This window comes from Oryctolagus cuniculus, chromosome 2 (assembly GCF_051225735.1).
Source record: "Oryctolagus cuniculus isolate XC-2025 breed Fujian yellow rabbit chromosome 2, ASM5122573v1, whole genome shotgun sequence".
Lineage (NCBI taxonomy): Eukaryota > Metazoa > Chordata > Mammalia > Lagomorpha > Leporidae > Oryctolagus > Oryctolagus cuniculus.
In genome coordinates, this window is record NC_142868.1 from 181824186 (window position 1) to 181850390 (window position 26205).

Consider the following 26205-nt stretch of genomic DNA (forward strand, 5'->3'; position numbering starts at 1 on the left):
TATTCAGTTTCAAATAAAGTAAGTGTTCAATGGTATTAGTGACTCTATAAATAGTAGCACAACATTTTCTGTGTATTGCCATTCTTTAAACTAGTTTTCCTATCTGGTTTGAGGTTTTGACAGATTTATGATTGTATCCATGAAACATATTAAATTGTTATGCAGGGTTTTCTCTCTTATGTGTATTTTGTATGTTTATGTCAAAATGTAAAAGGATGGTTTACAGATAAAGATAATGGAAAAATAATTTTCATATGAATCACTAATAACCCACAAAAGACATAATGGGGAAAAAGTGGGTTTTTTAAATGGCATTTGGGAATAACCATGACAATAAATATGTGGACCTTGTTTAAGAAAATTACATAATTATTAGCTGGTGGTTAAGTACAAGGACCTTGAATCATACCAATCTGGGTTTGATCTTGACTTCACCATTTGTTGTGTCAACTTAGACAAGTTATTTAAACCAGTGCTCAAATATTAATGTGTATAAGAGTCATGTAGAAATCTTGTCATAAAAATTTTTTAAAAATTGAAAATTTATTTGAAAGAGAGAGGGAGAGCTTCTGTCTGCTGGTTCATTACCCAAATGCCTGCAGCTGATGGGGCTGGGCCAGGCCAAAGCCAGGAGCTTAGAACTCAATCTAGATCTCCCACATGGGTGTCAAGGACCCAAGTACTTAGACCTTCCCCTCTGCTCTCTGTGTGCACATTAGCAGAAAGCTGGAATTGGAAGCAGAGCTGGGACTTGAATCCAGGCACCCAGATATGGGATGTGGCATCTCAACAGCATCTTTTTTTTTTTTTTTTTAAGATTTATTTATTTATTTGAAAGAGTTACAGAGAGGCAGAGGCAGAGGCAGGGGGAGAGAGAGAGAGGTCTTCCATCCACTGGTTCACTCCCCAGATGACCTCAGCTGAGGCTGGAGCTGCGTGGATCCGAAGCCAGGAGCCAGGAGCTTCTGGGTTTCCCATACGAGTGCAGGGTCCCAAGGACTCGGGCCATCTTCTACTGCTTTCCCAGGCCATAGAGTGCTGGATCGGGACTCGAACCAGCAAGCTTATGGGATGCTGACACTGCAGGCAGCGGCTTTACCCACTGTTGCACAGTGTTGGCCCCTCAAGCAGCATCTTAACTGCTGTGCCAAGTACCCACCCTGTAATGCAGATTTTGACTGAATAGATGTGAGATGTGGCTGGAGATTCTGCAAGTTTCCAAGTAATGCTGGTGCTCTATTCCAAGGACCATATTTGGAGTTGAAAGGCTTTATACTATCTAAGCTTTCTCAGTTTCCTCACTGTAAAATGGAGATTATAATGAAATCTACTACTTGGGATGTTAAGTGATGAGTTGAAAATATATGAAAAATGCGGGCCGGCGCCGCGGCTCACTAGGCTAATTCTCCGCCTAGCGGCGCCGGCACACCGGGTTCTAGTCCCGGTCGGGGCGCCGGATTCTGTCCCGGTTGCCCCTCTTCCAGGCCAGCCCTCTGCTGTGGCCAGGGAGTGCAGTGGAGGATGGCCCAGGTGCTTGGGCCCTGCACCCCATGGGAGACCAGGAAAAGCACCTGGCTCCTGGCTCCTGCCATCGGATCAGCACGGTGCGCCGGCCGCACCGCGCCGGCCGCGGCGGCCATTGGAGGGTGAACCAACGGCAAAGGAAGACCTTTCTCTCTCTCTGTCTCTCTCTCTCACTGTCCACTCTGCCTGTCAAAAAATAAATAAATAAATAAAATAAAAAAAAAAAAGGAAAATATATGAAAAATGCTTCATACAATGCTTGGTATATTATAAGCACTGTTTGTTAATATTGCTGAAAACTTAATAAATGTGGATCGTGTTATGTTTCTGAATGGGAAAACTAAATATTATAAAGATGTTTGTCTTAGTAAGTAAGTGCAGTTTGAGAGAGTTGTAAGGAAAAACCTCTGGGGTCAGTGCTGTGGTGCAGATTAATCCCCTACCTGTGACGCTGGCATCCCATGTGGATGCCGGTTCTAGTCCCAGCTGCTTCTCTTCCATTCCAGTTCTCTACTATGGGCTGGGAAAGTAGTAGAAGATGACCCACGCGCTTGGGCCCCTGCACCTGCGTGGGAGACCCGAAAGAAGCTCCTGGCTTCAGATTGTCCTGGATCCGGCTGTTGCGGTCATTTGGGGGAGTGAACCAGCAGATGGAAGACATTTCTCTCTCTCTCTCCTCACTGTCTGTAACTCTACCTCTCAAATAAATAAATAAAAATCTTGAAAAAAAAAAAAAAAGGAAAACCTTAGGGGCATCTCATTGGCTGCTTGTTTCCCTGCATCAATGTAGAATCAACGCGGAGACCTAAAATAGCTATAAACAAGTTTACGAAATCACCAAAAGACCCATCTAGTGCATTACAGCACAATTGCAGACATCTCCACACCAGATCTGCCCCGATTTGTACGGATCTCTTCAACTCCTCCTCCCCCCGCTTAGTAGTGATGTTCAGGTGTAAGTCCAGCTGTGCTTTATTTATTTAAAATAATGGATTTTTGTTAATGAGTAATAACAACATACTGCTTTCAACTGCTTTTGAACTTAAGAGTGTCAACTGCAAATTCACTTTATTCTCATCCATTTCTGTTTATTGACTGCTTACTCTATCACGTTGGAGCCTCTGGGAAGCAACATACTGTCTTTGCTGTCCTGGAGTTCACTGTGTCACAGAAGGCAGACCAAGGAGTTACTGCTGACATTCATGAAGCTACATTTTAAGAAATATATCAAGCATGTGCGTATAGTTTGGTAGGAAGAAGTCTGAGATTCTGTGAGATCCCCATTCCTCTGAGTGAGTGGGCCCTGTGGATATAACTGCTGTGATTTGCGTACATTCTGCAGCAGAGATACAGGGATTTTGTTGGGATAATTACACTTGACTTTCATCAGAGGGAGTGAGCCTGACCTAATCAGATGAGCTCTGAAAAACAGAGTTCAGAGGTCAGAGAGAAGAGAAATTTGAAGCAAGAGGAAGTGCTTCTGCTGGCCTTGAAAAGAAGCAAACGACCATGTTGTAAATGCCTCTGGAGACAGGCAGGGGGCAAGGAGTGGCAGGCAGCCCCTGATTGCTGAGAGATTCCTGGCTAAAAGCCAGCAAGGAAACAAATCTGGAGTCTACAGCCAAAAAGGACTGAAATCTGTCAAGAACTGGTGAGCCAGTAAGAGACCTCACACTTAGGATGAGGTCACAGCCTCAGCTGATGTTTTGACTTCAGCCTAGTGAGAGCCTGAGCACAGGAGCCAGCTGATCTGCCCAGAATCCTGACACGAGCTGTGAGATAAATGGGTGTTGTTTCACCTCTGTTTGATAGTAAGACTTGTAATCACAAATAAAATAAATTTGTGTTATTGCAGCTGCATAATAGCAAACTACTGGTCATACAAAAATGTGGGAGGGTTGGGGAGCAGAGTTGGTCTCAGAGAAGGTTTGACCTGGATATTCAAGGATGATGGATAAAACCCTTACAGGTGAATAATAGGTAAGGGCGTTCCAGGCAAAGGGAAGAGTTGAAAAAAAGACCGAAAAATGCTGGGTATGTTTGACTCATGGTTAATTTACCCTTGAGTATTGTGAAATGTAGAGGCAGATAAACCCAGACAAGTTAGATTGGGGCCAAACTGTGGAGGCTGGTAGAAGTTGGGCTGACAGCTACTTTTGTCTAGGAGTGGCAGAGAATTTTTATGCAAAAGGTAGCATTGTGTCTGTGTTGAGCAGACTGGCTCATTTGTGAGATTTTCTGTAGAGGGCTGGAAAGCCTGGTGTGAGGGAGTATAAATTTATTTTCCTATCCTCTAGATTTTTCTCATTTCATATCTATTTTAATTACTCTTCAATCTGTAAATTTTCTGATGGAATCCTCACAGATTCTGTCAGTCTTCTCCTGAAATTGTCTGTCTTTTTTTTTTTTTTTTTTTTTTTTTTTTGACAGGCAGAGTGGACAGTGAGAGAGAGAGCCGTTGGTTCACCCTCCAATGGCTGCCGCGGCTGGCGCGCTGCGGCCGGCGCACCCCACTGATCCGATGGCAGGAGCCAGGTACTTATCCTGGTCTCCCATGGGTTGCAGGGCCCAAGTACTTGGGCCGTCCTCCACTGCCCTCCCTGGCCACAGCAGAGAGCTGGCCTGGAAGAGGAGCAACCGGGACAGAATCCGGCGCCCCGACCGGGACTAGAACCCGGTGTGCCGGCGCCGCAAGGCGGAGGATTAGCCTAGTGAGCCGCGGCGCCGGCCTTTCTTTCTTTTTAAAAATTATTTTATTTGAGAGGGAGAGATGGAGAGAAAAGTCTTCCATCTGCTGGTTCACTCCCCAAATGGCTGCAGTGGCCGGAGCTGAGCTGATCCAAAACCAGGAGCCAGGAGCTTCTGGGTCTCTCACATGAGTGCAGGGGCCCAAGCACTTGGGCCATCTTCTACTGCTTTCCCAGGCCTTAAGTGGAGAGCTGGATTGGAAGAGGAGCAGTCAGGACATGAACCGGCACCCATATGGGATGCTAGTATCACAGGTGAAGGCTTAGCCTACTACACCAGGGCGTTGGCCCCTGAAATTTTCATATACACAAGGATAGTTCTGAAAGTTCTTAGAAATTAGAATTAAAATGTGTTTATTTTAGTGCAAAACATTTTTGAAATCCATGCATAGAGAGATCTTCAAAAAGTTCATGGAAAATGTGTTATAAAAAAACTATGCATATGCCGGAGCCGCAGCTTAATAGGCTAATCCTCTGCCTGCCGCGCCGGCACCCCGGATTCTAGTCCCGGTCGGGTTGCCGGATTCTGTCCCGGTTGCCCCTCTTCCAGGCCAGCTCTCTGCTGTGGAAAGGGAGTGCAGTGGAGGATGGCCCAAGTGCTTGGGCCCTGCACCCACATGGGAGACCAGGAGAAGCACCTGGCTCCTGGCTTCGGATCAGTGCAGTGCGCCAACCGAAGTGCACCGGCCACAGTGGTCATTGGAGGGTGAACCAATGGTAAAGGAAGACCTTTCTCTCTGTCTCTCTCTCTCACTGTCCACTCTGCCTGTCAAAAAACAAAACAAATAAACAAAAAAACAACTATGCATAAGTTTGAGAATTTGTTTTGCCCCAAAATAATTTGCTAATTCAGTTTTCTGTGAACTTTTTGAAATATCCTCGTAGAAGAGCCTCTGGAATACTCTTTAACACAATATTCTGTCTTTTTTTTTTTTTTTTTTAAGAATTTATTTATTTGAGAGGTAGAGTTAATGAGAGGGAGAAACAGAGAGAAAGGTCTTCCATCTGCTGGTTCACTCCCTAATTGGCTGCAATGGCTGGAGCTGCGCTGATCCAGGAGCTTCTTCCCGGTCTCCCACGTGGGTGCAGGGGCCCAAGCACTTGGGCCATCTTTTACTGCTTTCCCAGGCCATAGCAGAGAGCCAGATCGGAAGAGGAGCAGCCGGGACTTGTGACTGTACCTGCTACGCCACAGCACTGGCCCTATGATAGATAGCTTTTGTGAAAACAGGATTCCATGTTGATATATTCATTGCTGAAAAATATTAAGGACATTTTTGCTGGAGATAGCTGTTACTGGTTTGTATTATAAAAGCCACACCTTAAGAACAGGTGAAGTCTTTTATTCTCAGTTCTGTTTTCTAGCAGACAAGAGGTAACAGATGAGAAAGGTTTAATGAAAATGTTTCTCAGACTAGCTTTCTGGTGGACCTCCCAGGAGTTTGTAGCATAACTTGAAACATTCTGAAGTTGTCTGAAAATGTTTAGATTTTAGGCTCTCATGATAATCTTGTGACTTGCCTTGTGATTTTGTTGTTTGTTTTAACGGAGTAGGCAGACTTAATAGTGAAATGATGCATTTGTACCAAGGCAAGGTCACAGCTGTCATCATGTGCGTTAATGGAATGAGGGTTTCACCATAGCTGGAATAGAAGCTGTGGGCATTTTGTGTACACAGGAACATCGCAAAAGTCTGTGTGTATTAGCAGTCAGCACCATGCTGATGAAGTTATCAGTCAGTAACATGACTCTTTATTTAAAAGGAAGATTCATTGTTTTATATTTTTAAATAAATGTTTTATTTTTGTGCTTTTATAAGAAAAATAAGCATAAAGGATTTATGGCTTTTTTCCCTGTCATGTGTATGTATGTATGTGTCATAATTTAAAGTTAATATGGAGATGGAGTGAGCCCTGAGATTTTTTTTCTTTTAAATATTCAAGTTTGATCTATACTACTTTAACTGATGTTTTCTCTGGTTTAACAAGAGATTACCATGTGTTCAAACTGAATCTTTTCAAAACTTTTTTTGTTTTTGATTTTTTTCTTTTACCAGAATATAAAAATTTAGAATCATACTTTGTGATTTTTTTTTAAAGATTTATTTATTTATTTGAAAGAGTTAGAGGGAGAGGTACAGAGAGAGAAATCTTCCATCTTCTGGTTCATTCCCTGAATGGCCCCAGTGGGGCTGGGCCAGGCCAGAGCCAGGAGGTGTAACTGTCTGGGTCTCCTGTGTGGGTGGAAGGGGCCAAAGGACTTGGGCTACCTGTTGCTTTCCTGAGTGTACTAGCAGGGAGCTGGATTGGAAGCAGGACAGCCAGAACTTGAACTGGGACACTGGCATCTCAGGCAGCAGCTTAACCTGCTGTACCACAGTGCTGGCCCCATCCTGTATGTTTTTAAGGTCACCTGCCTCTGAAAACCTCATTTTTTTTTTTTTTAAGATTTTATTTATTCCTTTGAAAGTAGAGTTATAGACAGAGGGAGAAACAGAGAGAGAGGTCTTCTATCTGCTGGTATATACTTTCCAAATGGTTGCGACGGCTGGAACTGGGCCAATCCGAAGCCAGGAGTTAGGAGCTTCTGGGTCTCCCATGTGGGTGCAGGGGCCCAAGGACTTGGGCCATCCTCCACTGCTTTCTCAGGCCATAGCAGAGAGCTGGATTGGAAGAGGAGCAGCTGGGACATGAACCAGCAGCCATATGGGATGCTGGTGCCACAGGCGGAGGCTTAGCCCATTATGCCATGGCACTGGCCCCCATGGGTTTTTAAAATCCATTTCTTTTGCATTTTCATTTTGCCTGCTTAGTTATTGTGGTTTACACAACTATATTTCACTGCCTGTGTATTAAAGCCCCCTTCAGTCCATCTGTTCTCCCTAGGGTTGTTAGATTCATGTTTTTAAAACGTGAATTTCATTGTAATGTTTCTTTTCTTTTCTTTCTTAAGATTTATTTATTTAATTGAAAGAGTTACAGAGAGGCAGAGACAGAGACAGAGAGAGAGAGAGGCCATAGCAGAGAGCTGGATCAGAAGTGGAGCAGCCAGGACTCGAACTGGAATGCATATGGGATGCTGGCACTGCAAGCAGCAGCTTTACCCACTTGACACAGCACCGGCCCCAGTGTTTCTTTTCTTAGTTTTTTGTTTGTTTTTGCTAACTCCTTCTTATTTGCCAATAGGGTAAATTCAAGGCTTATGCCCTGGCATTAAAGACATTTTATTATGATATTGCTCATGTTTATCTGTTCAGTTTTCTTTTTTACTGTTGCTGCTTTTGTGCCTGATAGTTTAATAGTATTGAGTAGTTTTTCAAACATGCTGTGTAGGTCCACTCTTTGTTACCTTAAATAAAATACCTGGAGGATCTTCTTTAGGAAAAAAGAGGTTTATTTCAGTTTACAGTTGGAGATGATAGTTCGGGGTTGGGTGGATCGGGTGGATCTATAGGTCGGTGTCTGTGGGGGCTTAGGCTGGTTGTGATGGGTACCAAGATGTAGTCACATGGTGAGTCAGGAGGTAGAGAGGCAGAGGCTGAACTCAGATCAAACCCAGGAGTCCAGCGACTTCCCACTGGCCCTGCTTCCTAGCTACCAGGATTAGATCAAATATCCACCCTGAATCTTTTGACTGTTAAGATTAAGGCATCAGGACGGGCGCCGTGGATAACTTGGCTAATCCTCGGCCTGCGACACCGGCACCCCCGGTTCTAGTCCCAGTTGGGGCGTCGGATTCTGTCCCGGTTGCTCCTCTTCCAGTCCGGCTCTCTGCTGTGGCCCGGGAAGGCAGTGGAGGATGGCCCAAGTGCCTGGGCCCCTGCACCCGCATGGGAGACCAAGAGGAAGCACCTGGTTCCTGGCTTCAGATCGATGCAGTGCGCCAGCCGTAACAGCCATCTGGGGGGGTGAACCAACGGAAGGAAGACCTTTCTCTCTGTCTCTCTCACTGTCTAACTCTGCCTGTCAAAAAAAATAAAATAAAATAAAAATTAAGGTATCAGAGTTTAAACATCTTACATGAATTTTGGGAGATACAGATCCTACTCAATCCATAATACATGCCATTTTGTTTCGCCATATCTGTGTTTCTGTTTGCCTTTTCTGGAATTACTACAACGTCTTTTCACGTATATGCACATCTATTATAGTTTCCATTTATTTGAGAAACAAACTGAGAGAACTGCAGCGTCCAGCTGCTCCACTTCTGATTCAGCTCCCTGCTAATGTGCCTGGGAAAACCCAGAAGGTGGCTCAAATGCTTGGTCCCCTGCAGCCGCATGGGAAAACCGGAAGAAGCTGCTGGCTCCTGGCTTCAGTCTGGCACAGCCGCAGCCATTGTGGCCATTTGGGGAGTGAACCAGAGGATGGAAGATGGATCTCCCCCATCCCCTCCACGCATTTCTTTTTGAATATCTGCCTTTCAAATAAATCTAAAAAAATGTTTTTGTATGTCATTCTTTGGGTTTGCTAACCCTTTTTGGTATTTTATTGTGTGGTTGTCAAAATATCCCAGCATTTTTAAAAAAGATTTGTTTATTTATTTGAAAAAGAGAGTTGCAAAGAGGCAGAGGCATAGAGATAGATCTTCAGTCTGCTGGTTCACTCCCCAAATGGCCGCAACAGCCAGTGGCTGGGCTCATCCGAAGCCAGGAGCTTGGAGCCAGGAGTTTCTTCCAGGTCACCCATACGGGTGCCGGGGCCCAAGGCTCTGCTGCTTTCCCAGGCCATAGTAGAGAGCTGGATCGGAAGTGGAGCAGCCTGGGTTTCAACTAGCGCCCTTATGAGATGCCGGCGCTGTAGGTGGTAGCTTTATCCGCTGGGACTCGAACTGGCACCCATGTGGGATGTTGGCATTGCAGGCAGCATAATCTATGTCACAGCACCTGCCCCAATATGCCAATATTTTTTATTTTAAAAATAAAATGGGGGCTGGTGTAGTGGCACAGCAGGTTAAGCCACTGCCTGGGACACTTGACATCCTGTCTGAGCACTGGCTTGAGTCCTGGATGCTTCAGTTTTGATCCAGCTCCTTGCTAATGCACCTGGGAAAGCAGCAGAAGATGGCACAAGTACTTGGGCCCCCACCCTGTCATATGGAAGACCCACATGGAGTTCCAGGCTCCTGACTCTCTCCTGGCCCATCCCTGGCTGATGTAGCCATTTGGGGAGTGACCCTCTGGATAGAAGAACTCTCTGTCTCTCCTTCTCTGTAACTATGCGTTTCAAATAAATAAATATTAAAGAAAGAGAACATACAGCAACTGTTGACCTTTTCTGTTCCACAGATTTATGAATTTTAAAATCATTACCATCACAATTGGGTATACCCCAGATTCTGTCCCTGCTATCATGACGTAGTCATCCTCCCCTTGCCCCTGGTTCTTGGCAACCACTAAGCTGTTTGTTCTTCATCACTGTAGTTTTCTTATTGAGAATGACTTATAAAGGGATTCAAGCAGTGCATAGCTAACTGAGACTGGTGTCTTTAACTTAGCACAGTGCCTTTGGGATTCATCAAAGTTATTTTTATTGCTGAGCAGTATTTCACTTGTTGAAAAACTTCTGGGTTGTTTCTCTTTTTGACACTTGAGGACGAAGCCACAGTAAACATTTATGGGCAGGTTTCCCTTTGAATGTAAGTTTCATTTCTTTAGGGTAATACCTAGGTGGAGATTTGCTTGGTAATATGGTACATAAGTGCTCAACATTATAAGAAGCTGTGAAACTGGTTTTCAGAGTGATTGAATCATTTTGCACTACCACCAGCAGTCTATGTGAAATTTACTTGCTCCACATCTTTGCTAGCATTTGGTATTACCAGCATTTTTAATGTTAGCAATTGTAATACTGCCAACTGGTGTATCATTGTAGTTTTAATTTCTTTTTCTAATTAGGTTAACTTTTCTAATGTTGTTATCATCTTGTGCTTACAAGGGCACTTCAAGAAGTTCTTGGAAAATGAAATTTTTTAAAAAATTTATTTATTTACTTGAAAGTCAGAATTACACAGAGAGGAGAGGCAGAGAGAGAGAGGTCTTCCATCTGATAGATCACTCCTCAGTTGGCTGCACAGCTGAAGCTGCGCCAATCCGAAGCCAGGAGCCAGGAGCTTCTTCTGAGTCTCCCGCGCTGGTGCAGGGACCCAAGGACTTGGGTCATCTTCTGCAGCTTTCCCAGGCCATAGCGGAGAGCTGGATCGCAAATGGAGCAGCCGGGACTTGAACTAGCACCCATATGGGATGCCGGCACTTCAGTCCAGGGCGTTAACCCACTGTGCCACAGCACCAGCTCCTAAAAATGAAATTTCAGGTAGTGTTTTGGGGTGGATGTTTGGCCTAGTGGATAAGTCGACTGCATCCCATTTCGCAGTACTTTGGTTTAACTCTTGGCTCTGCTCTTGATTCCAGCTTCCTGTTAATTTGCACCCTGAGAGGCAGCAGTGATGGCTTGAGTAGTCAGGTTTCTGCCAGTTCCTGGTCTTGACCTGGCTTCAGCATGGGCAGTGCCTGACATTTGCGGGGAGTAATCCAGCAGATGGGATCATTGTAGGTGTTTTTTTTTTTTTTTTTTTTTTTAAATTTGACAGATAGAGTTAGACAGTGAGAGAGACACACACACAGAGAAAGGTCTTCCTTCCGTTGCTTCATCCCCCAAAGGGATCATTGTAGTTTTAAGCTGTGGCTTGGAACACCTGCATCCTATATCAAGTACCTCTTCTACTTCTGGTTCAGCTTCCTGCTAATGCACTTGGGAGGCAGCAGATGATGGCCGAAGTACTGGGTCCCTGCCACTTACATGGGAGACCTGGATTGAGTTCCTGGCCCATTTCAGGCTGTTAGGGGCATTTGAGGAGTAAATCAGCAGGTAGAAGATCTGTATCTCCCTTTCTGTCGCTCTGCCTTACAAATAAATAAAAATAAAGAAACAGTATCGGGGCCGGCACTGTGGCACAGTGGGTAAAGCCACCACCTGCAGTGCCGGCATCCCATGTGGGCAGTGATTCGAGACCTGGCTGCTCTGTTTCCAATCCAGCTCTCTGCTATTCTCTCTGAGAGCAGTAGAAGATGGCTCTAATGCTTGGGCCCCTGTACCCATGTAAGAGATCCCAAGGAAGCTCCTGGCTTCAGATTGGCCAGATCCAGCTGTTGCAGGCATCTGGGTAGTGAACCAGTGGATGGAAGACCTCTCTCTCTGCCTCTGCCTCTCTGTAACTCTGCCTTTCAAATAAATAAATAAATAAATCTTAAAAAAAAAAAAAAAAAACATTATTGAAGCAGCTAGTAATGAATGAATTATATTAATTACTTGAATAACAGATAGTCAATGATTTTTAAAAAGGGACAAGGGGTTGTGGCATAGTGGGTTAGGCCGCCATTTGTGATGTCCACATTTCATATATGAGTGCTGACTTCCCGTGTGGCTTCCTGCTGATGTGCCTGGGAAGACAGTGTATGATGGCCCAAGTAGTTGGTCCTTGAGATCTGGATGGAGTTCCTGGCTCCTGGCTTTGCCTGGCCCAGCCCCAGCAGTTGGGGTCATTTGGTAGTGAACTAGAGGGTGGATGATCTCTCTGTCACTCTGCCTTTCAAGTACATAAATACATAAATAAACCTTTTTAAAAAATGTTGGTTTTTTTTTTTTTAATTTTTCTGAATTTATTGATAAGATTATTTGGCTTTTCTTTTTTAGGTTCCTAAAGTGGTAGAGAACATAGACTTTCAAATTTTGAAAAAGCCTTGTATTCCTGTATTGCTGAATTTACTAGTACATATTTTGTTTTTATTTATTTATTTATTTATTTGGCAGGTAGAATTATAGACAGTGAGAGAGAGACAGAAAGGTCTTCCTTCCGTTGGTTCACCCCCCAAATGGCCCCACGGCCAATCTGAAGCCAGGAGCCAAGTGCTTCCTCCTGGTCTCCCATGCAGGTACAGGGCCCCAGCACTTGGGCCATCCTCCACTGCCCTCCTGGAGCACAGCAGAGAGCTGGAGTGGAAGAGGAGCAACCGGGACTAGAACCGGCGCCCATATGGGATGCCGGTGCGGCAGGCGGAGGATTAACCAAGTGAGTCACGGCGCTGGCCCAACTAGCACATATTGTGTTGAGGACTTTTATACTTGGTTCTCTCCTCTTCCTCCTCCTCCTCTTCCTTTCTCCCTTCCTCCCTTCCTCCTTCCTCCCTCCTCCTTCCTTCTTCCTTCTTTTCTTCCTTTTCCCTTCTTCTTTTCTTCCTTTTTTTTTTTTAAACTAAGATTTATGTATTTATTGGGAAAGCAGAGTTACAGAGAGAGAGAGAGAGAGATCTTCCAACTGCTGGATGGCTGCCCACAGCCAGGGCTGGGCTGGGCTGAACCCAGGAGCCAGGAGCTTCTTCTAGGTTTCCCATGTGGGTGTAGGGGTTCAACGACTTGGGTCATCTGCTGTTGTTTTCCCAGGCACATTAGTAGGGAGCTAGATCATAAGTGGAGCAGCCAGGACTTGAACCAGCGCCCATATGGGATGCCTGCATTGCAGGTGGTGGCTTAACTTGGTAGGCCTCAGTGCTGGCCCCTGTACTTAGGTTCTTGAAGGATGTCGTGCTGTAGTTTTCTTTTCTTTTACTATATCTGTTTTGGTTACCAGAATAATGGTAGCCTTATAAAAACCAAATTGAGAAGTCTTTCTTCCTCTTCGTTTCCTGAAAGGTTGTCAATTTTTGATGTTCATGGTTTCCATATTTGTGAGTTCCCATACTTTTTGAAGTTTGCCTGTTGCTCCCAAATCTGTACCCACTTTGCTGCATTCAGGGAGGAGCCCAGAATGACAGCTGAGTCATCTGAGGTATTCCCAGTTGAGAACAGACAGGGTGGCCCTCTGCCTTTTTGTTTGAGCTAGCCTAGTCCTTTTTGTAGTATATTTAGTGCCATGATTTTTGCATTTCTGTAGTCTTTTTTGCTGAAGAGCTGTCTGGTTTTCTTATGCACAGGAAGGCTACAATGTGCCTTAGGAGAAAATATTGTATTAGATAACCTTTGTTCAGGCATGAGTTACTGTGCTGTCGGATGTGAGTTCAATATTAATGAATCAATGTGTATTAAATAGATAGAAACATACTTGAAAATAAGGTTATATTGAAAACTTGACAAAAATGTTGTGGCCAGGGGCTTGTAGGAACCAACTCTATATTTTTCCTAGAATTTGTGGTTCAGTAGTTGCCAATTTAATGTTTAAGTTGACCTAACATGACCGTCGTGAATATTGAGAATTGAGTGTGTGAGGAACTAGTGTTGTTTCTTAAGTGTTTTTGATAGTCTTTGGCAATAAAACCATCAGGGCCTAAAGAATTCTTTTGCAGAAGTTTTAAATTATAAATTCTATTTCTTTTGTAATTATAGAACAATTCAGATTATCTTTCTTGTGTTTTGGTTATAGGTGATTTTCCAGGATTTGCTGAATTTTTGTCTGCCGAGTTGTACATGCTATCTCCTTATCATTTGCAAAATCTATATTGCTGTCCCCTCTATTCCTGATATTGATAATTTTTGTCTTCTCACTTTTTTCTTTGTTTGTTTAAAGATTTATCATTTTTATTTATGTATTGAAAGAACCAGCTCTTGGTTTTGTTACATTTTCTCTTTTTCTGTGTTAGTTCTAATTAATATCTGTTCTTTATTATTTTCTTCCTTTTTCCTTTAGGCTTCCTTTCTTCATTTAAATTTTTTTAAAAGTGAAAGCTATGGGGATCAGCGCCCTGGCTCACTTGGTTAATCTTCCGCCTGTGGCGCTGGAATCCCATATGGGCGCCGGCTTCTAGTTCCGGTTGCTCCTCTTCCAGTCCAGCTCTCTGCTGTGGCCTGGGAAGGCAGTGGAGGATGACCCAAGTCGTCGGGCCCCTGCACCCGCGTGGGAGACCGTGGCTTCGGATCGGCTCAGCGCCTGCCGTAGCAGCCATTTGGGGGGTGAACCAATGGAAGGAAGACCTTTCTCTCTGTCTCTCTCACTAATTCTATCTGTCAAATAAATAAAAAATAATAATAAAAGTGAAAGCTATGAATTTTTATTTTACTGAGATGAAATAAATAACAAAAGAAATGATGTGAAAGTACGCAGTTTTCTGGCATTTAGTATACATTCATGTTTTTGTGTAGCTACCACCTTTCCCAAATTCCAAAACATTTTTTACCACCCAAAAAGAAATGCCCTACCCAATAAACAATACTGATTTCAACCTTTCCCTAGCTCCTAGCAACCACCACTCTGCTTTCCGTGTATAGATTTAACTATTTTGGCCATTTCACATAAATGAAATTATACAATATATGACCTGTGTTATGTCCAACTGCTTTCACTTGACATTATTTTGAAAGTTGACCCATATCAGTACTTTATTCCTTTTATTTCCATTTTATTTGAAAAGAGGGGAGAGAGAGAGAGATGGAGGGAGATTTGCTGGTTCTACTCTCCAAATGCAGGCAATAGCCAGGGCTGGGCCAGGCTGAAGTCAGGAGCTCAGAACTCAATCCAGGACCCCCACATGGGTGGCAGGGACCCAGGATCCTAAGCCATTACTTGCTGCCTCCCAGGGTGTGCAGTAACAGGAAGTTGAATCAGACAGGAGTGGATCTGGGTCTGGACTCAGGCACTCACTCTGTCAGAGTCTGTGAGTGCCCCAAGGGTCAGCTTCACTGCTGCTCTACGCCTGCCCCTACTTCTTTCATTTTTATGTATATGGCATATTTTGTTCTCTGATTATTCACTGGTGGACATTTGGGCTGTTTCTTTTGACTAAGTTTGTTGTGCTGTTAGGAGCATTCATATATAGTTATTTGCTTGAGTATTATCTGTTTTCAGTTCTTTTGGGTATATAGCTTGGGGAGGAATTGCTAAGTCTTATGGCAAGTGTGTGTTTAGGGGCCAGAATTTTGGTGTGGCACGTTAAGCTCTTGCTAGGGATACCATTCTATATTGGAGTGCTTGGGATCTAGTCTTGTCCCTGCCTTTGCTTCTGGTCCAGTTTCTTGCTGTGCATCTGGGAGGTAGCAGATGATGGCTCAAGGACTGAGTCCTTGCTACCTATATGGGAGACTGGAATGGAATTTCTGGCTCCTGGCTTTTGCGTGACTCAGCCCTGGCTTCTGCAGGTATTTGGTTAGTGAATCAACAGACGAAGATGTCTCTCTCTGTTCATTGTTCTGCCTTTCAAATAAATAAAAATGAGTAAGTAAATATTTTAAAAAGTCATTGTTTAACTTTTTGAGGTACCAAAGCACAGATATTTACTTTGAGATATTTATTTTGTCACAGGTGTTTAAAACTCTGTTTTTATCATAACTGCTTTAATAGCAGCCCATGGGTTTTGATCTGTTATACTTTTATTTTTAAAAAATGTTTCTTTTTATTTGTTTGAAGGGCAGAATAACGAGAGAGACAGAGACTTTCTATCCACGGTCTACTCTCTAACAACCAGGGCAGGGTTTCCCATGTGGGTGGGAAGGACCCAAGTCCATAGCCATCAGCTGCTGCCTTCCAGGATGCTCATTAGCAGGAAGCTGGATTGGAAGTGGAGTAGCCGGGATGCCAGTCAGGCTCCCAGTAAAGGATACAAGTGTCTCGACTGTCAGCTTACTTTGCTGTGCCACAACACTCGCCCCATCATATTTTCATTTTTATTTAATTCAAAATGCTTTCTAATTAACTGTTTGCCTTCTTCCTTTACTCTTGGATCATTTAGAAATGTGTTATTTAATTCAAGTGTTATCAAAATTTTTTGTAGTCTTTGTGTCAGTTTCTAGTCTGATTTCATTTTGGTCAGGACACCACACTTTGTATAATTTTAGTACTTTTACATTTACATTTATTAAACTATTATTCAACAACACAGGATGTGGTCTGTCTTAGTGAGTATTCTTTGTACACTTGAAAATGATACGTGTTTAGTGGTTTGGCAGAATACTGTGTAAGTGTCAGATCTGTCTGGTGAGTGACCTTGTTCAGTTCCTTTATATTCTTGGTTATTTTTTTTTAAGATTTATTTATTTATTTGAAAGGCAGAATTACAGAGAGGCAGAGAGAGAGAGAGAGAGAGCGAAAGGTCTTCTGGGGCCAGTGCTGTGGCATAGCGGGTGAAACCACCGCCTGCAGTGCCGGTGTCCATGTGGGCGTCGCTTGGTGACCGGGCTGCCCCACTTCCCATCCAGCTCTCTGCTATGGCCTGGGAAAGCAGTGGAAGATGGCTCAAGTCCTTGGGTCCCTGCACCTGCGTGGGAGACCTGAAGAAGCTCTTGGCTCCTGGCTTCAGATCAGCGCAGTACTGGCCATTGCAGCCCTCTGGGGAGTGAATCAACAGATGGAATATACTTCTCTCTGTCTCTCTGTCTGTCTGTTTTTCTCTCTCTCTCTGCCTCTGCCTCTCTGTAACTCTGCCTTTCACATAGATAAATAAATCTTAAAACAAAAAAAGTCTTCCATCTGCTTGGTTCAGTCCTCCAAATGGCTGCATCAGCCGGAGCAGAGCCGATGTGAAGCCAGGAGCCAGAAGCTTCTTTGTCTCCCATGTGGGATCAGGGGCCCAAGGACTTGGGCCATCTTCCACTGCTTTCCCAGGCCATAGTAGAGAGCTGGATCGGAAGTGGAGCAGCCAGGCCTCCAAACAGCGCCTACATGGGATGCTGGCACTGCAGGTGGCAGCTTTACCTGCTACGCCACAGTACTGGCCCCCAGAATATTTTCATTGCTGTAAAGAGAGACTTCACACTTACTATCAGTTACTTTTTCAGGCACTGGTAACAACTAATCTACTTTTTATGTCTAGATTAGCTTATTCTGGGCAGTTTATGTGAATGGTGTCATAATAAGTGGCCTTTTGGGATTGTTTTCATTTAGCATAATGTTTTCAAAGTTCATTCATATTGTAACAAATCTTTTTTATGGCTGAATAGTACTCCATTGTATGAATATACCACGTTTCATTCATTAGGTGATAGACATCTGGTTAGATAGACACTCATTAGCTGATAGACATTGTTTCCATTTTCTTGGTATGAATAATGCTTCTAGGTACATTTGTGTCTAACTTCTTGTATTAACAAGTGTTTTTAATTTTTTTCAATATGTGTCTAGTGTCACAGGATCATAGGCTGTTTTACTTGTACAGCAGTGTTTGAGAGTACTAATTTCTCCATATCCTTGCCAATGCTTGTATTCCTTTATTTCTTTTTTTTTCCCCCAAATTATGGCTTAGAGTAGGTACCTAATAGGTATCTCAATGTGGTTTTGATTTGTATTCCTGTAAGGACTTGTTTTGTGTTTAGCTTCTTTTCATGTGCTTATTGAACACTTGTTCTTTTTTTTTTCTTTTATTTATTTATTTTTTGACAGACAAAGTGGACAGTGAGAGAGAGACAGAAAGGTCTTCCTTTTTGCCATTGGTTCACCCTCCAATGGCCGCCGCGGCCAGTGCGCCATCCTCCACTGCACTCCCTGGCCACAGCAGAGAGCTGGCCTGGAAGAGGGGCAACCGGGACAGAATGCGGCGCCCCGACCGGGACTAGAACCCAGTGTGCCGGTGCCGCAAGGTGGAGGATTAGCCTACTGAGCCGGGCGCTTAGTGAACACTTGTATACATTGTTTGGAGAAATGTATTTTTGTATGCTTTGTCCATTTTAAAAGTTGTATTGTCTTGTTGGTTTGTAAGCGTTCTGTATAGAATTTTCTTATCAAATGCATGATATGCAGATAGTTTCTCTTTGCATTTTATTTTGGCTTTCTTGATAAGTCCATCAATACGTAAAATGTAATTATTTTTATTCAGTCATTTGGTAATTTGTTTTTTCTTTTTTTGCATGTTCATCGATTTTTTTTTTTGCTATTGAGTCCATCCAGTGAGTTCTGGTGTGTGTGTGTGTGTGTGTGTGTGTGTGTTTTTATTTGACAGATAGTGTTAGTGAGAGAGAGAGAGACAGAGAGAAAGGTCTTCCTTCCATTGGTTCACCCCCAAAATGGCCACCACGGCAGGCGCACTGCGCCAATCTGAAGCCAGGAGCCACGTGCTTCCTCCTGGTGTCCCATGTGGATGCAGACGCCCAAGCACTTGTGCCATCCTCCACTGCCCTCCCGGACCACAGCAGAGAGCTGGAGTGGAAGAGGAGCAACTGGGACTAGAACCCGGCGCCCATATGGGATGCTGGCACCACAGGTGGAGGATTAGCCAAGTGAGCCATGGCGCTGGCCCCAGAGTTCTGGTTTTGTTTTGCTTTTTTGGTTATTGTATTTTTCAGTTCCAAATTTTCCATTTGGTTCCTTTTTTTTTTTTTTTTTTTTTTTTTTTTTTAAGATTTATTTTATTTATTTGAAAGAGAGAGGTAGAGACAGAGAGGTCTTCCATCCACTGGTTCACTCCCAAATGGCCACACAGCCAGAGCTAGGCTGATACAAAGCCAGGGGCCATGAGCTTCCAAAGCACATGGGTGTGGGGACTGAAGAACTTGAACCATCCTCCACTGTTTTCCCAGGCCATAGCAGAGAGCTTGATTGGAAGTGGAGCAGCTGGGACTCAAACCGGCGCCCACATGGGATGCCAGCGCTGCAGGCTAGGGCGTTAGCCTGGTGTGCCACTGTGCTGGCCCCCCATTTGGTTCTTTCATCTTAGATTGCCACAATTCTTTCTTTTCTTTTTTTTTTTTTTTTAAAGTTTTGTTTGTTTATTTGAAAGAGAGAGAGAGAGAGAGAGATCGATCTTCCATCCTTTGGTTTGTTCTCCAGAGGGCTGCAATGGCCAGGGCTGAGCTAGGCTGAAGCCAGGGGCCAGGAGCTTTATCTGGGTCTCCCACATGGGTAACAGGGCCCAGATACTTGGGTCATCTTTCACTGCTTTTCCCAGGCCATTAGCAGGGAGCTGAATTGGAAGTAGAGCAGTCAGGGCTCAAACCAGTGCCCATATTGGATGCTGGCATCACAGGTGGCATTTCTACCTGCTAAGCCACCACACTGCCCCAGTTCTTCTTCTAAACTGTGATTTTCCATTCATTTCAAGAGTGTTTACCCTTACTTGGGAGTGTTTGTAGTTGTATTTTAGCAGTTCAGTTGGCTAGATTGAGTATGGGCCACTAGTGCTGATCAGGTTCTTGTGGGTCATGGTTTTAATGTCCGTTAAGTTTTCAAAGCGTTGTTAGTGCCATTATTTGGATTTGTTCCTTGTGTGCTGTCAAGTGGCTCACCTGGAATTTAGGTAGTGATCTTCTCCATGGGTTGTGAGACTCTGACCTGTAGGCTAAATCTGGCCCACTACCTGTTTTTTTTTTTTTTTATAGTTTTACCGGAATACAGCTGTGCGCATTTTTTTATGTGTTATGTGAGGCTGCTTTCATATGATAGTGGTCATAGTTGAAAAATTGGGACGCTAAAAAGATTTGCTGGTGTGATGTGTCTAGTTCAGTTCTCAAAGTCTGTGTATACTCTGTAGGACCAGGCTCTACCCAGCTCAGTAATTATTCTAGAGATTGGTAAACACCTTCAAGGGATGGCTTGCCTAAGTTCTTCCCTTTTTGTGTTCTTCCTAGTGCTTTCCAGTTCTTTTAGCTTCTCCTTTCAGCTCTTTGTCCAGAAATCTGGCACTTTCTTCAACCTCTTCTCCTAATACTTCCTTCAACTGTGCTCCCCTTGAGCCAAGTAGCAGGAGACAAGAAAGGGAAAAAGAACCGTGGGTTTTGTCTCATTCTCTTAAGACCATAACTCCTATTGAAAGGGAAAATTTCCTTCGGAGTTGTAGGTACCTGCTTATTACTCTGTTGCTATGGTTGTCACAGGGTCACTTGGAGACTGAGATCTAAAAGAAAGGGAAAGTTTAAAAAGGGGAGACAGGAATCAAGGGGAGAGAGTTGAGGAGGGAGAGAATGAGAACTTTTTCCTCTGTTTCTTTGAGCATTGGGGAATGAGGGCTTTTCATGGAACTCTCTGTATCCATGCTAATTGCCTGTTTCTAGGTTTGGTCTGTGTTGAATTCAAGTTGAGAGATATTGGAGGGGGAAATACCTCTGATGGTACTTTAATTCTGATTTTATTCCCAAGTCTCCTTGCCACCATTTACCTTGTTGTATTTGGTTTAGGATTTTTCCATCTTTGTTCATGAGAGATACTGGTTTGTAGTTTTCTATTCTTTTAATGTTGGCCTCATGGGATTGATTAGGAAATACTCTTTTGTGTCTGTCTTCTGGAAGACATTGTAGAGAATTGGTATAAATTTCTTCCTTAAATGGCAGAACTCACCAGTGAACCCATCAGGGCTTGATGCATTCTGTTTTGGAAGGTTATTAATTATTGATTCAGTTTCTTAAATTGACATACTCTTATCTGGGAGGTAGTGGTGAATGCCTCAGTTAATTGGGTTCCACGTGGGAGACCTGTATTGAATTCCTGGCTCCCAGCTTTCCTGCAGCCTTTGTGGGCATTTGGGTAGTGAACCAGCAGATAGATCTGTGTTTCCTATATCCTTGCCTTTCACATAAATGAATGAAGAAATAAATAAAAGCATCTTTAAAATGCAGGATTGTGCTGATATGAGACTTGATAAGCCTGGGAAAGAGTATATGTGTGCTAGGCCGGCGCCGCGGCTCAGTCGCCGGCACACCGGGTTCTAGTCCTGGTCGGGGCGCCGGATTCTGTCCCGGTTGCCCCTCTTCCAGGCCAGCCCTCTGCTGTGGCCAGGGAGTGCAGTGGAGTGTCGCTCCCCGTCTTCGTGGAGGAACGACACAGGACCCTGCGCTGTTCTTCTGTCTGCTCGGCCCTCCCCGGGTTTGCTGCTGGTTCTTCCCGGGTTGGCTACTGACCCTTCCACCTCCGTGGAAGGGCAGTTCCCCCTGGCCGCTTTCCCCACTTCCGCAGGGGAGCGGCACACCGCCGGCCGGCTCTCTCGGGGGCTGCACAGGTGTTCCCTTAGATGTTCCCTTAGATGTTCCTTGTGCATGCCGTCTCTCTCCTCCTTTATAGTCCTCCTCTGCCAATCCCAACTCGGCTGCCCACACGCCGAGTACGCTGCTCTCCTCCAATCAGGAGCAAGTCCTACAGTTTATTGGTTGAACTGGAGGCAGCTGTGCAGAAGCTGTTTACTTCTCTCCCAGCGCCATATTGTGGGAGAGCAGATGCATAGAATAAGTCTTAATTCCAGTAACTCAGTCTAGTCCGGATTGCTCCCCACAGTGGAGGATGGCCCAAGTCCTTGGGCACTGCACCCACATGGGAGACCAGGATAAGTACCTGGCTCCTGCCATCGGATCAGTGGGGTGCGCCGGCCGCAGCGCGCACTGGCGGCAAAGGAAGACCTTTCTCTCTGTCTCTCTCTCACTGTCCACTCTGCCTGTCAAAAAAAAAAAAAAAAAAAAAAAAAAAGAATTATATCCCTGCCTCATATTGTATACCAAAGTAAGTTACAGTAGGACTGGGAAATTTAGATGTCTATAAGGTAAATGTGAATATACTTCAGAAAGTTCCTAGAAAGTGGATTTAAAAAAGTTTATTTTGGTGTAAAAAAATTTGAAATCCATGCATAGTTTTTTCATAATATGCATTTCCACAATGTTTTTGAATACCCCTTATATAAATTTCAAATTTATTTGTTTCAAACTAAACATTTTAATTCCATTTTTCTGCAAATTTTTGAATACTTTTTTTTTTTTAAGATTTATTTTATTTATTTGAAAGACAGAGTTACAGAGAGAGGTAGAAACAGAGAGAGAAGTCTTCCATCTGCTGGTTCACTCACCAGATGGCCACAACAGCTGGAGCTGCGCTGTTCAGGAGCCAGGAGCTTCTTCCAGGTCTCCCACATGGGTGCAGGGGCTCAAGGACTTGGGCCATCTTCTACTGCTATCCCAGGCCATAGCAGAGAGGTGGATTGGAAGAGGAGCAGCCAGGACTAGAACTGGTGCCCACATGGGATGCTGGCACTTCAGGCCAGGGCTTTAATCCGCTGCACCACAGTGCCGGCCCTGAAAGTACTTTTTTTTTTTTTTTTTTTTTTTTTTGACAGGCAGAGTGGACAGTGAGAGAGAGAGACAGAGAGAAAGGTCTTCCTTTTTGCCGTTGGTTCACCCTCCAATGGCCACTGCGGCCGGCGCACCGCACTGATCCGATGGCAGGAGCCAGGAGCCAGGTGCTTTTCCTGGTCTCCCATGGCCAAGCACCTGGGCCATCCTCCACTGCACTCCCTGGCCACAGCAGAGAGCTGGCCTGGAAGAGGGGCAACCGGGACAGAATGCGGCGCCCCGACCGGGACTAGAACCCGGGGTGCCGGCGCCGCTAGGCGGAGGATTAGCCTAGTGAGCCGTGGCACCGGCCTGAAAGTACTTCTTAATTTGTTTTGTGGTGGTGGTGCAGCAGCTGTATAAAGGTATATGTTTGCAGTAAAAGTAATAGATGCTCATAGCAGAAATCCCAAATACTTGAAGAATGTAAAGACTTTTACATCTCTAGCTCCCCCTTTCTAGAGGCGATGACTGATAATGGTTTGTAAGGTATACATCCAAAGCTGTTCTTTGCATAACTATACTGCAGGTCTTCAGAGAGTTTGTGGAAAATGTGTATTATTTTTGAATTCCAGTTTTCCATGATTTGTTTGAAATAACACTTTTTAGTGGGTAAAGAGTTAAAACTATATATACAATTCTGCAACTTCTGTTTTTCACTTATTTGTGACTTCATTGCCTATCTGTACATAGAACACTATGTTTTTTTTCTCAACATTTTTATTGTGAAAAATTTAGAACATGGAGCAAAATAGAATGTTTACAGACTAGAAAGAAGGACGAATTGAGTCTGGTGGTGGGAAAGCTGTGGGAAACACCTGAACACGTGGAATCCCAGTGCCCACATCCTGGTCTTCTCACACGTCAGTGCCCTGGAGGTTCCAGCCCTGCCGACCTACTGCTTCTCAATCGGCCTTTCTTCCAGGCTTCTTTCCCACTGTTCCAGGAGTTCCCCAGAGGAATTCATCTTCCCCGCAAGGTGGGCCTCGTCATCCTGTGCCCCTGGATGTATGCAGGATGCCAACCCTCGGGCCCCTGCCCTCCCCCACATCCACCATGTACTCCTGGCACGCCTCCTGTGAGTCTCTTGGTTCCCAGTCTGGCAGTGGACAAGAAGATGTGGACAAGAATGTAGAAAGCCTGTGGAAGGATGCACAAGCACCACAGGCAGGCCCGGCATCCCTCTTCCTCCTCCTCTTCCAGCAGTGATGCTGACTGAAAACTGGGCCTGAACCCTCCCTTCAGGTCTCCCCAGTTCTGCTCGCCCATCAAGCTGCAGCTGCCATGTTGTACTGGGGTTGTTAGCCCTTGAGCCCCCACCCCACATCTGAAGCTTACCCTGCTGTTCAGCCCTGACGGCCAAGGAAAATGGGAAGAGGATTACCATGGGCTACCAAAGGTCATCTCTTTGCCTGCTTGGATAGATCTTACAGCTGAAGAGTTAGCAGGGGAGCTGTTATCTGAAGATGCTTAGGCCTTCGAGCTAGATGCTGAAGAGAAATTTTAAGATGTAAAAAATGTGATCCCCCCCCCCCCTTCTTTTGTAATACTTGTGATCGGAGGGTTTTGTGGAAATTTAATTATGAAAAAAAAAACTTGTATCTTTGTTATAGTGGCGGCACAATTGGATGATTTAGTGGTAGATATATTTCCCAGCAGGCCTTTCTTTGATTGTACCAACTACAGGACTGCTGGGAAGTGGGATCCATTTGGTTGATGAGCTCTGAATGTCATTTTGGAACCTGGTCTCACTCCTTAGTTGAATATGCTATCTCAGGGCTTCTCATCTCCCAATTCTTTGTCCAAATAAAGCTAGAAAAAAGAATTTTTACAGTGAAATTATGGTCTACATTCCATTTTATTATTTATCCTCATTGTTCTTTTTTAAAAACATTGTGACAAAGTGCATGTGAATTTACCATCCTTACCGTTCTCGTCTGCAGGTTGGTGGTGTTAAGTGTATTCCCATTGTTCCATCTGCAGACCTTTTTTATCTTGCAGAACTGAAACTACAGGGAAGCAACTCTCCAGTCACGCTTTCTCCCAGCTAGCAGTTGCCATTCTACTTTCCATTTTACCAGTTTGACTTCACAAAAGACCCAATATAAGTGAAATTACACAGTATTTGACTTTTTGTGATTGCTTTATTTTTCTTAGCTGAATATCTTTAAGTTTCATCCATGTTGTAGCAGGCTAAATAATGTACCACTTTGTGTATTTACCACAATTTGTTTACAGTTTGTAGACACTTGGTTTGTTTCTGCCTTTTGGCTATTGTGAATAATACTGTTATGAGCAGAAGTGTATAAGTACCTTTTTGAAATCCTGCTTTGAATTTTTTTGGATGTATCTTCAGAAGTGATGTTGCTGGATCATGTAGTTCTATTTTTGATTTTCTGCAGAACAGCCATATTATTTTCCATAACATCTACCATTTTATATTCTCATCTCTACTGTACTGTTGTTCTAACTTCTCCACATACTTGCCAACACTTTTTGTTTTAATAGTAGCCATCATCATGGATGTGAAATGCTACCTCATTGTGAGTTTAGAAATTATTCATTTGTAACACAGAGAGCTCTCTCCCACTGGTTCACTCCCTAAGTGCTTGCAATGGCTGGGGGTGGGCCAGGCTGAAGTTGGGAGCTGGAGACCCAGTCTCCTGTATGGCTGCAGGGACCTATCTACTGGAGACAGCCCTGCACTAGTGGAAAATTGGAGTCTGGAGCTGGAGCCAGAACTCAAACCCAGGCACCAGGGCTGGTGCTGTGGCCCAGCAGCTGAAGCCACCGCCTGCAGTTTTGCATCCCAGATGGGTACTGGTTCAAGTCCTGGCTGCTCCAGTTCCAATCTAGCTCCCTGTTAATGCATCTGGGAAAGCAGCAAAAGATGGCCCAAGTCTTTGGGTCCCTGTATCCACGTGGAAGACCAGGAAGAAGTTCCTGGCGCCTGGCTTAGGATTGCCCCAGTTCCAGCTGTTGTGGCCATTTGGGGAGTGAACCAGTGGATAGATCGTTCTCTGCCTCTGCCTCTCTATAACTCTGCCTTTCAAATAAATGATATAAAATAAATCCTAAAAAAAGCCCAGGCACTGTCAGTATGAGATGTGGGCATCCCACTTGGCATCTTAACTGCTATGCTAGATGTTTGGCTTTGTTATTGCATCTTGGGGTGCACAAAAGTTTCAGATTTTGATGTAGTGCTGTTTGTTTATTTTTACTGTGTTTCTAAGACTTTGGTGCCTACAGTATTCTTTTTGATGGAGGTAGTCTTCTAATTGGTTCTTCAGCAATTTATTTTACTAATTCCTTATTCAAGTTTAGGTCATTACCAGATTTGTGATGCTAACAAATATGGCTCCAGTAAATATAGTAGAACACATTTATTTGTATACTTACAGAAATAGATAGAATTACTTTTTAAATTGGAATTGTGGAGAGTATCAAATTGTGCTCCAAAAGGACTATACCATTGTACAGCAGTGGACGAGTGTTTGCTTCCTATATCCTGTTGAATACCAGGCTTTTAACATTTTTTGCCTTGCGAGTTCAGTAGTTGAAAAACATTTTTTAAAAAAGATCTATTTGTGGCTCAATAGGCTAATCCTCTGCCTTGCAGCGCCGGCACTCTGGGTTCTAGTCCTGGTCGGGGCGCCGCATTCTGTCCCGGTTGCCCCTCTTCCAGGCCAGCTCTCTGCTGTGGCCCGGGAGTGCAGTGGAGGATGGCCCAAGTCCTTGGGCCCTGCACCAGCATGGGAGACCAGGAAAAGCACCTGGCTCCTGGCTTCGGATCAGTGCGGTGCGCCAGCCGCAGCGCGCCGGCTGCGGTGGCCATTGGAGGGTGAACCAACGGCAAAAAGGAAGACCTTTCTCTCTGTCTCTCTCTCTCTCACTGTCCACTCTGCCTGTCCAAAAAAAAAAAAAAAAAAGCTATT

At 44.3% G+C, this 26205-nt stretch overlaps 1 protein-coding gene across 10 annotated transcripts in view; it reads left to right on the forward strand.

Moving 5' to 3' along the window:
- The window catches only part of ASXL2 (ASXL transcriptional regulator 2), a 175303-nt gene that overhangs the window by 8009 nt on the left and 141089 nt on the right, over positions 1-26205 (forward strand). The window contains exon 1 of one of the 10 annotated variants that reach the window (XM_089326714.1): positions 12202-12338. The exons of the other annotated variants lie outside the window; for them this stretch is intronic. Coding sequence (XP_089182840.1) covers positions 12303-12338 — 36 coding nt within the window. The 5' untranslated portion in view covers positions 12202-12302. Of the gene's footprint in view, positions 1-12201; positions 12339-26205 lie in introns of those variants that run through there. 10 annotated transcript variants of the gene reach the window in all.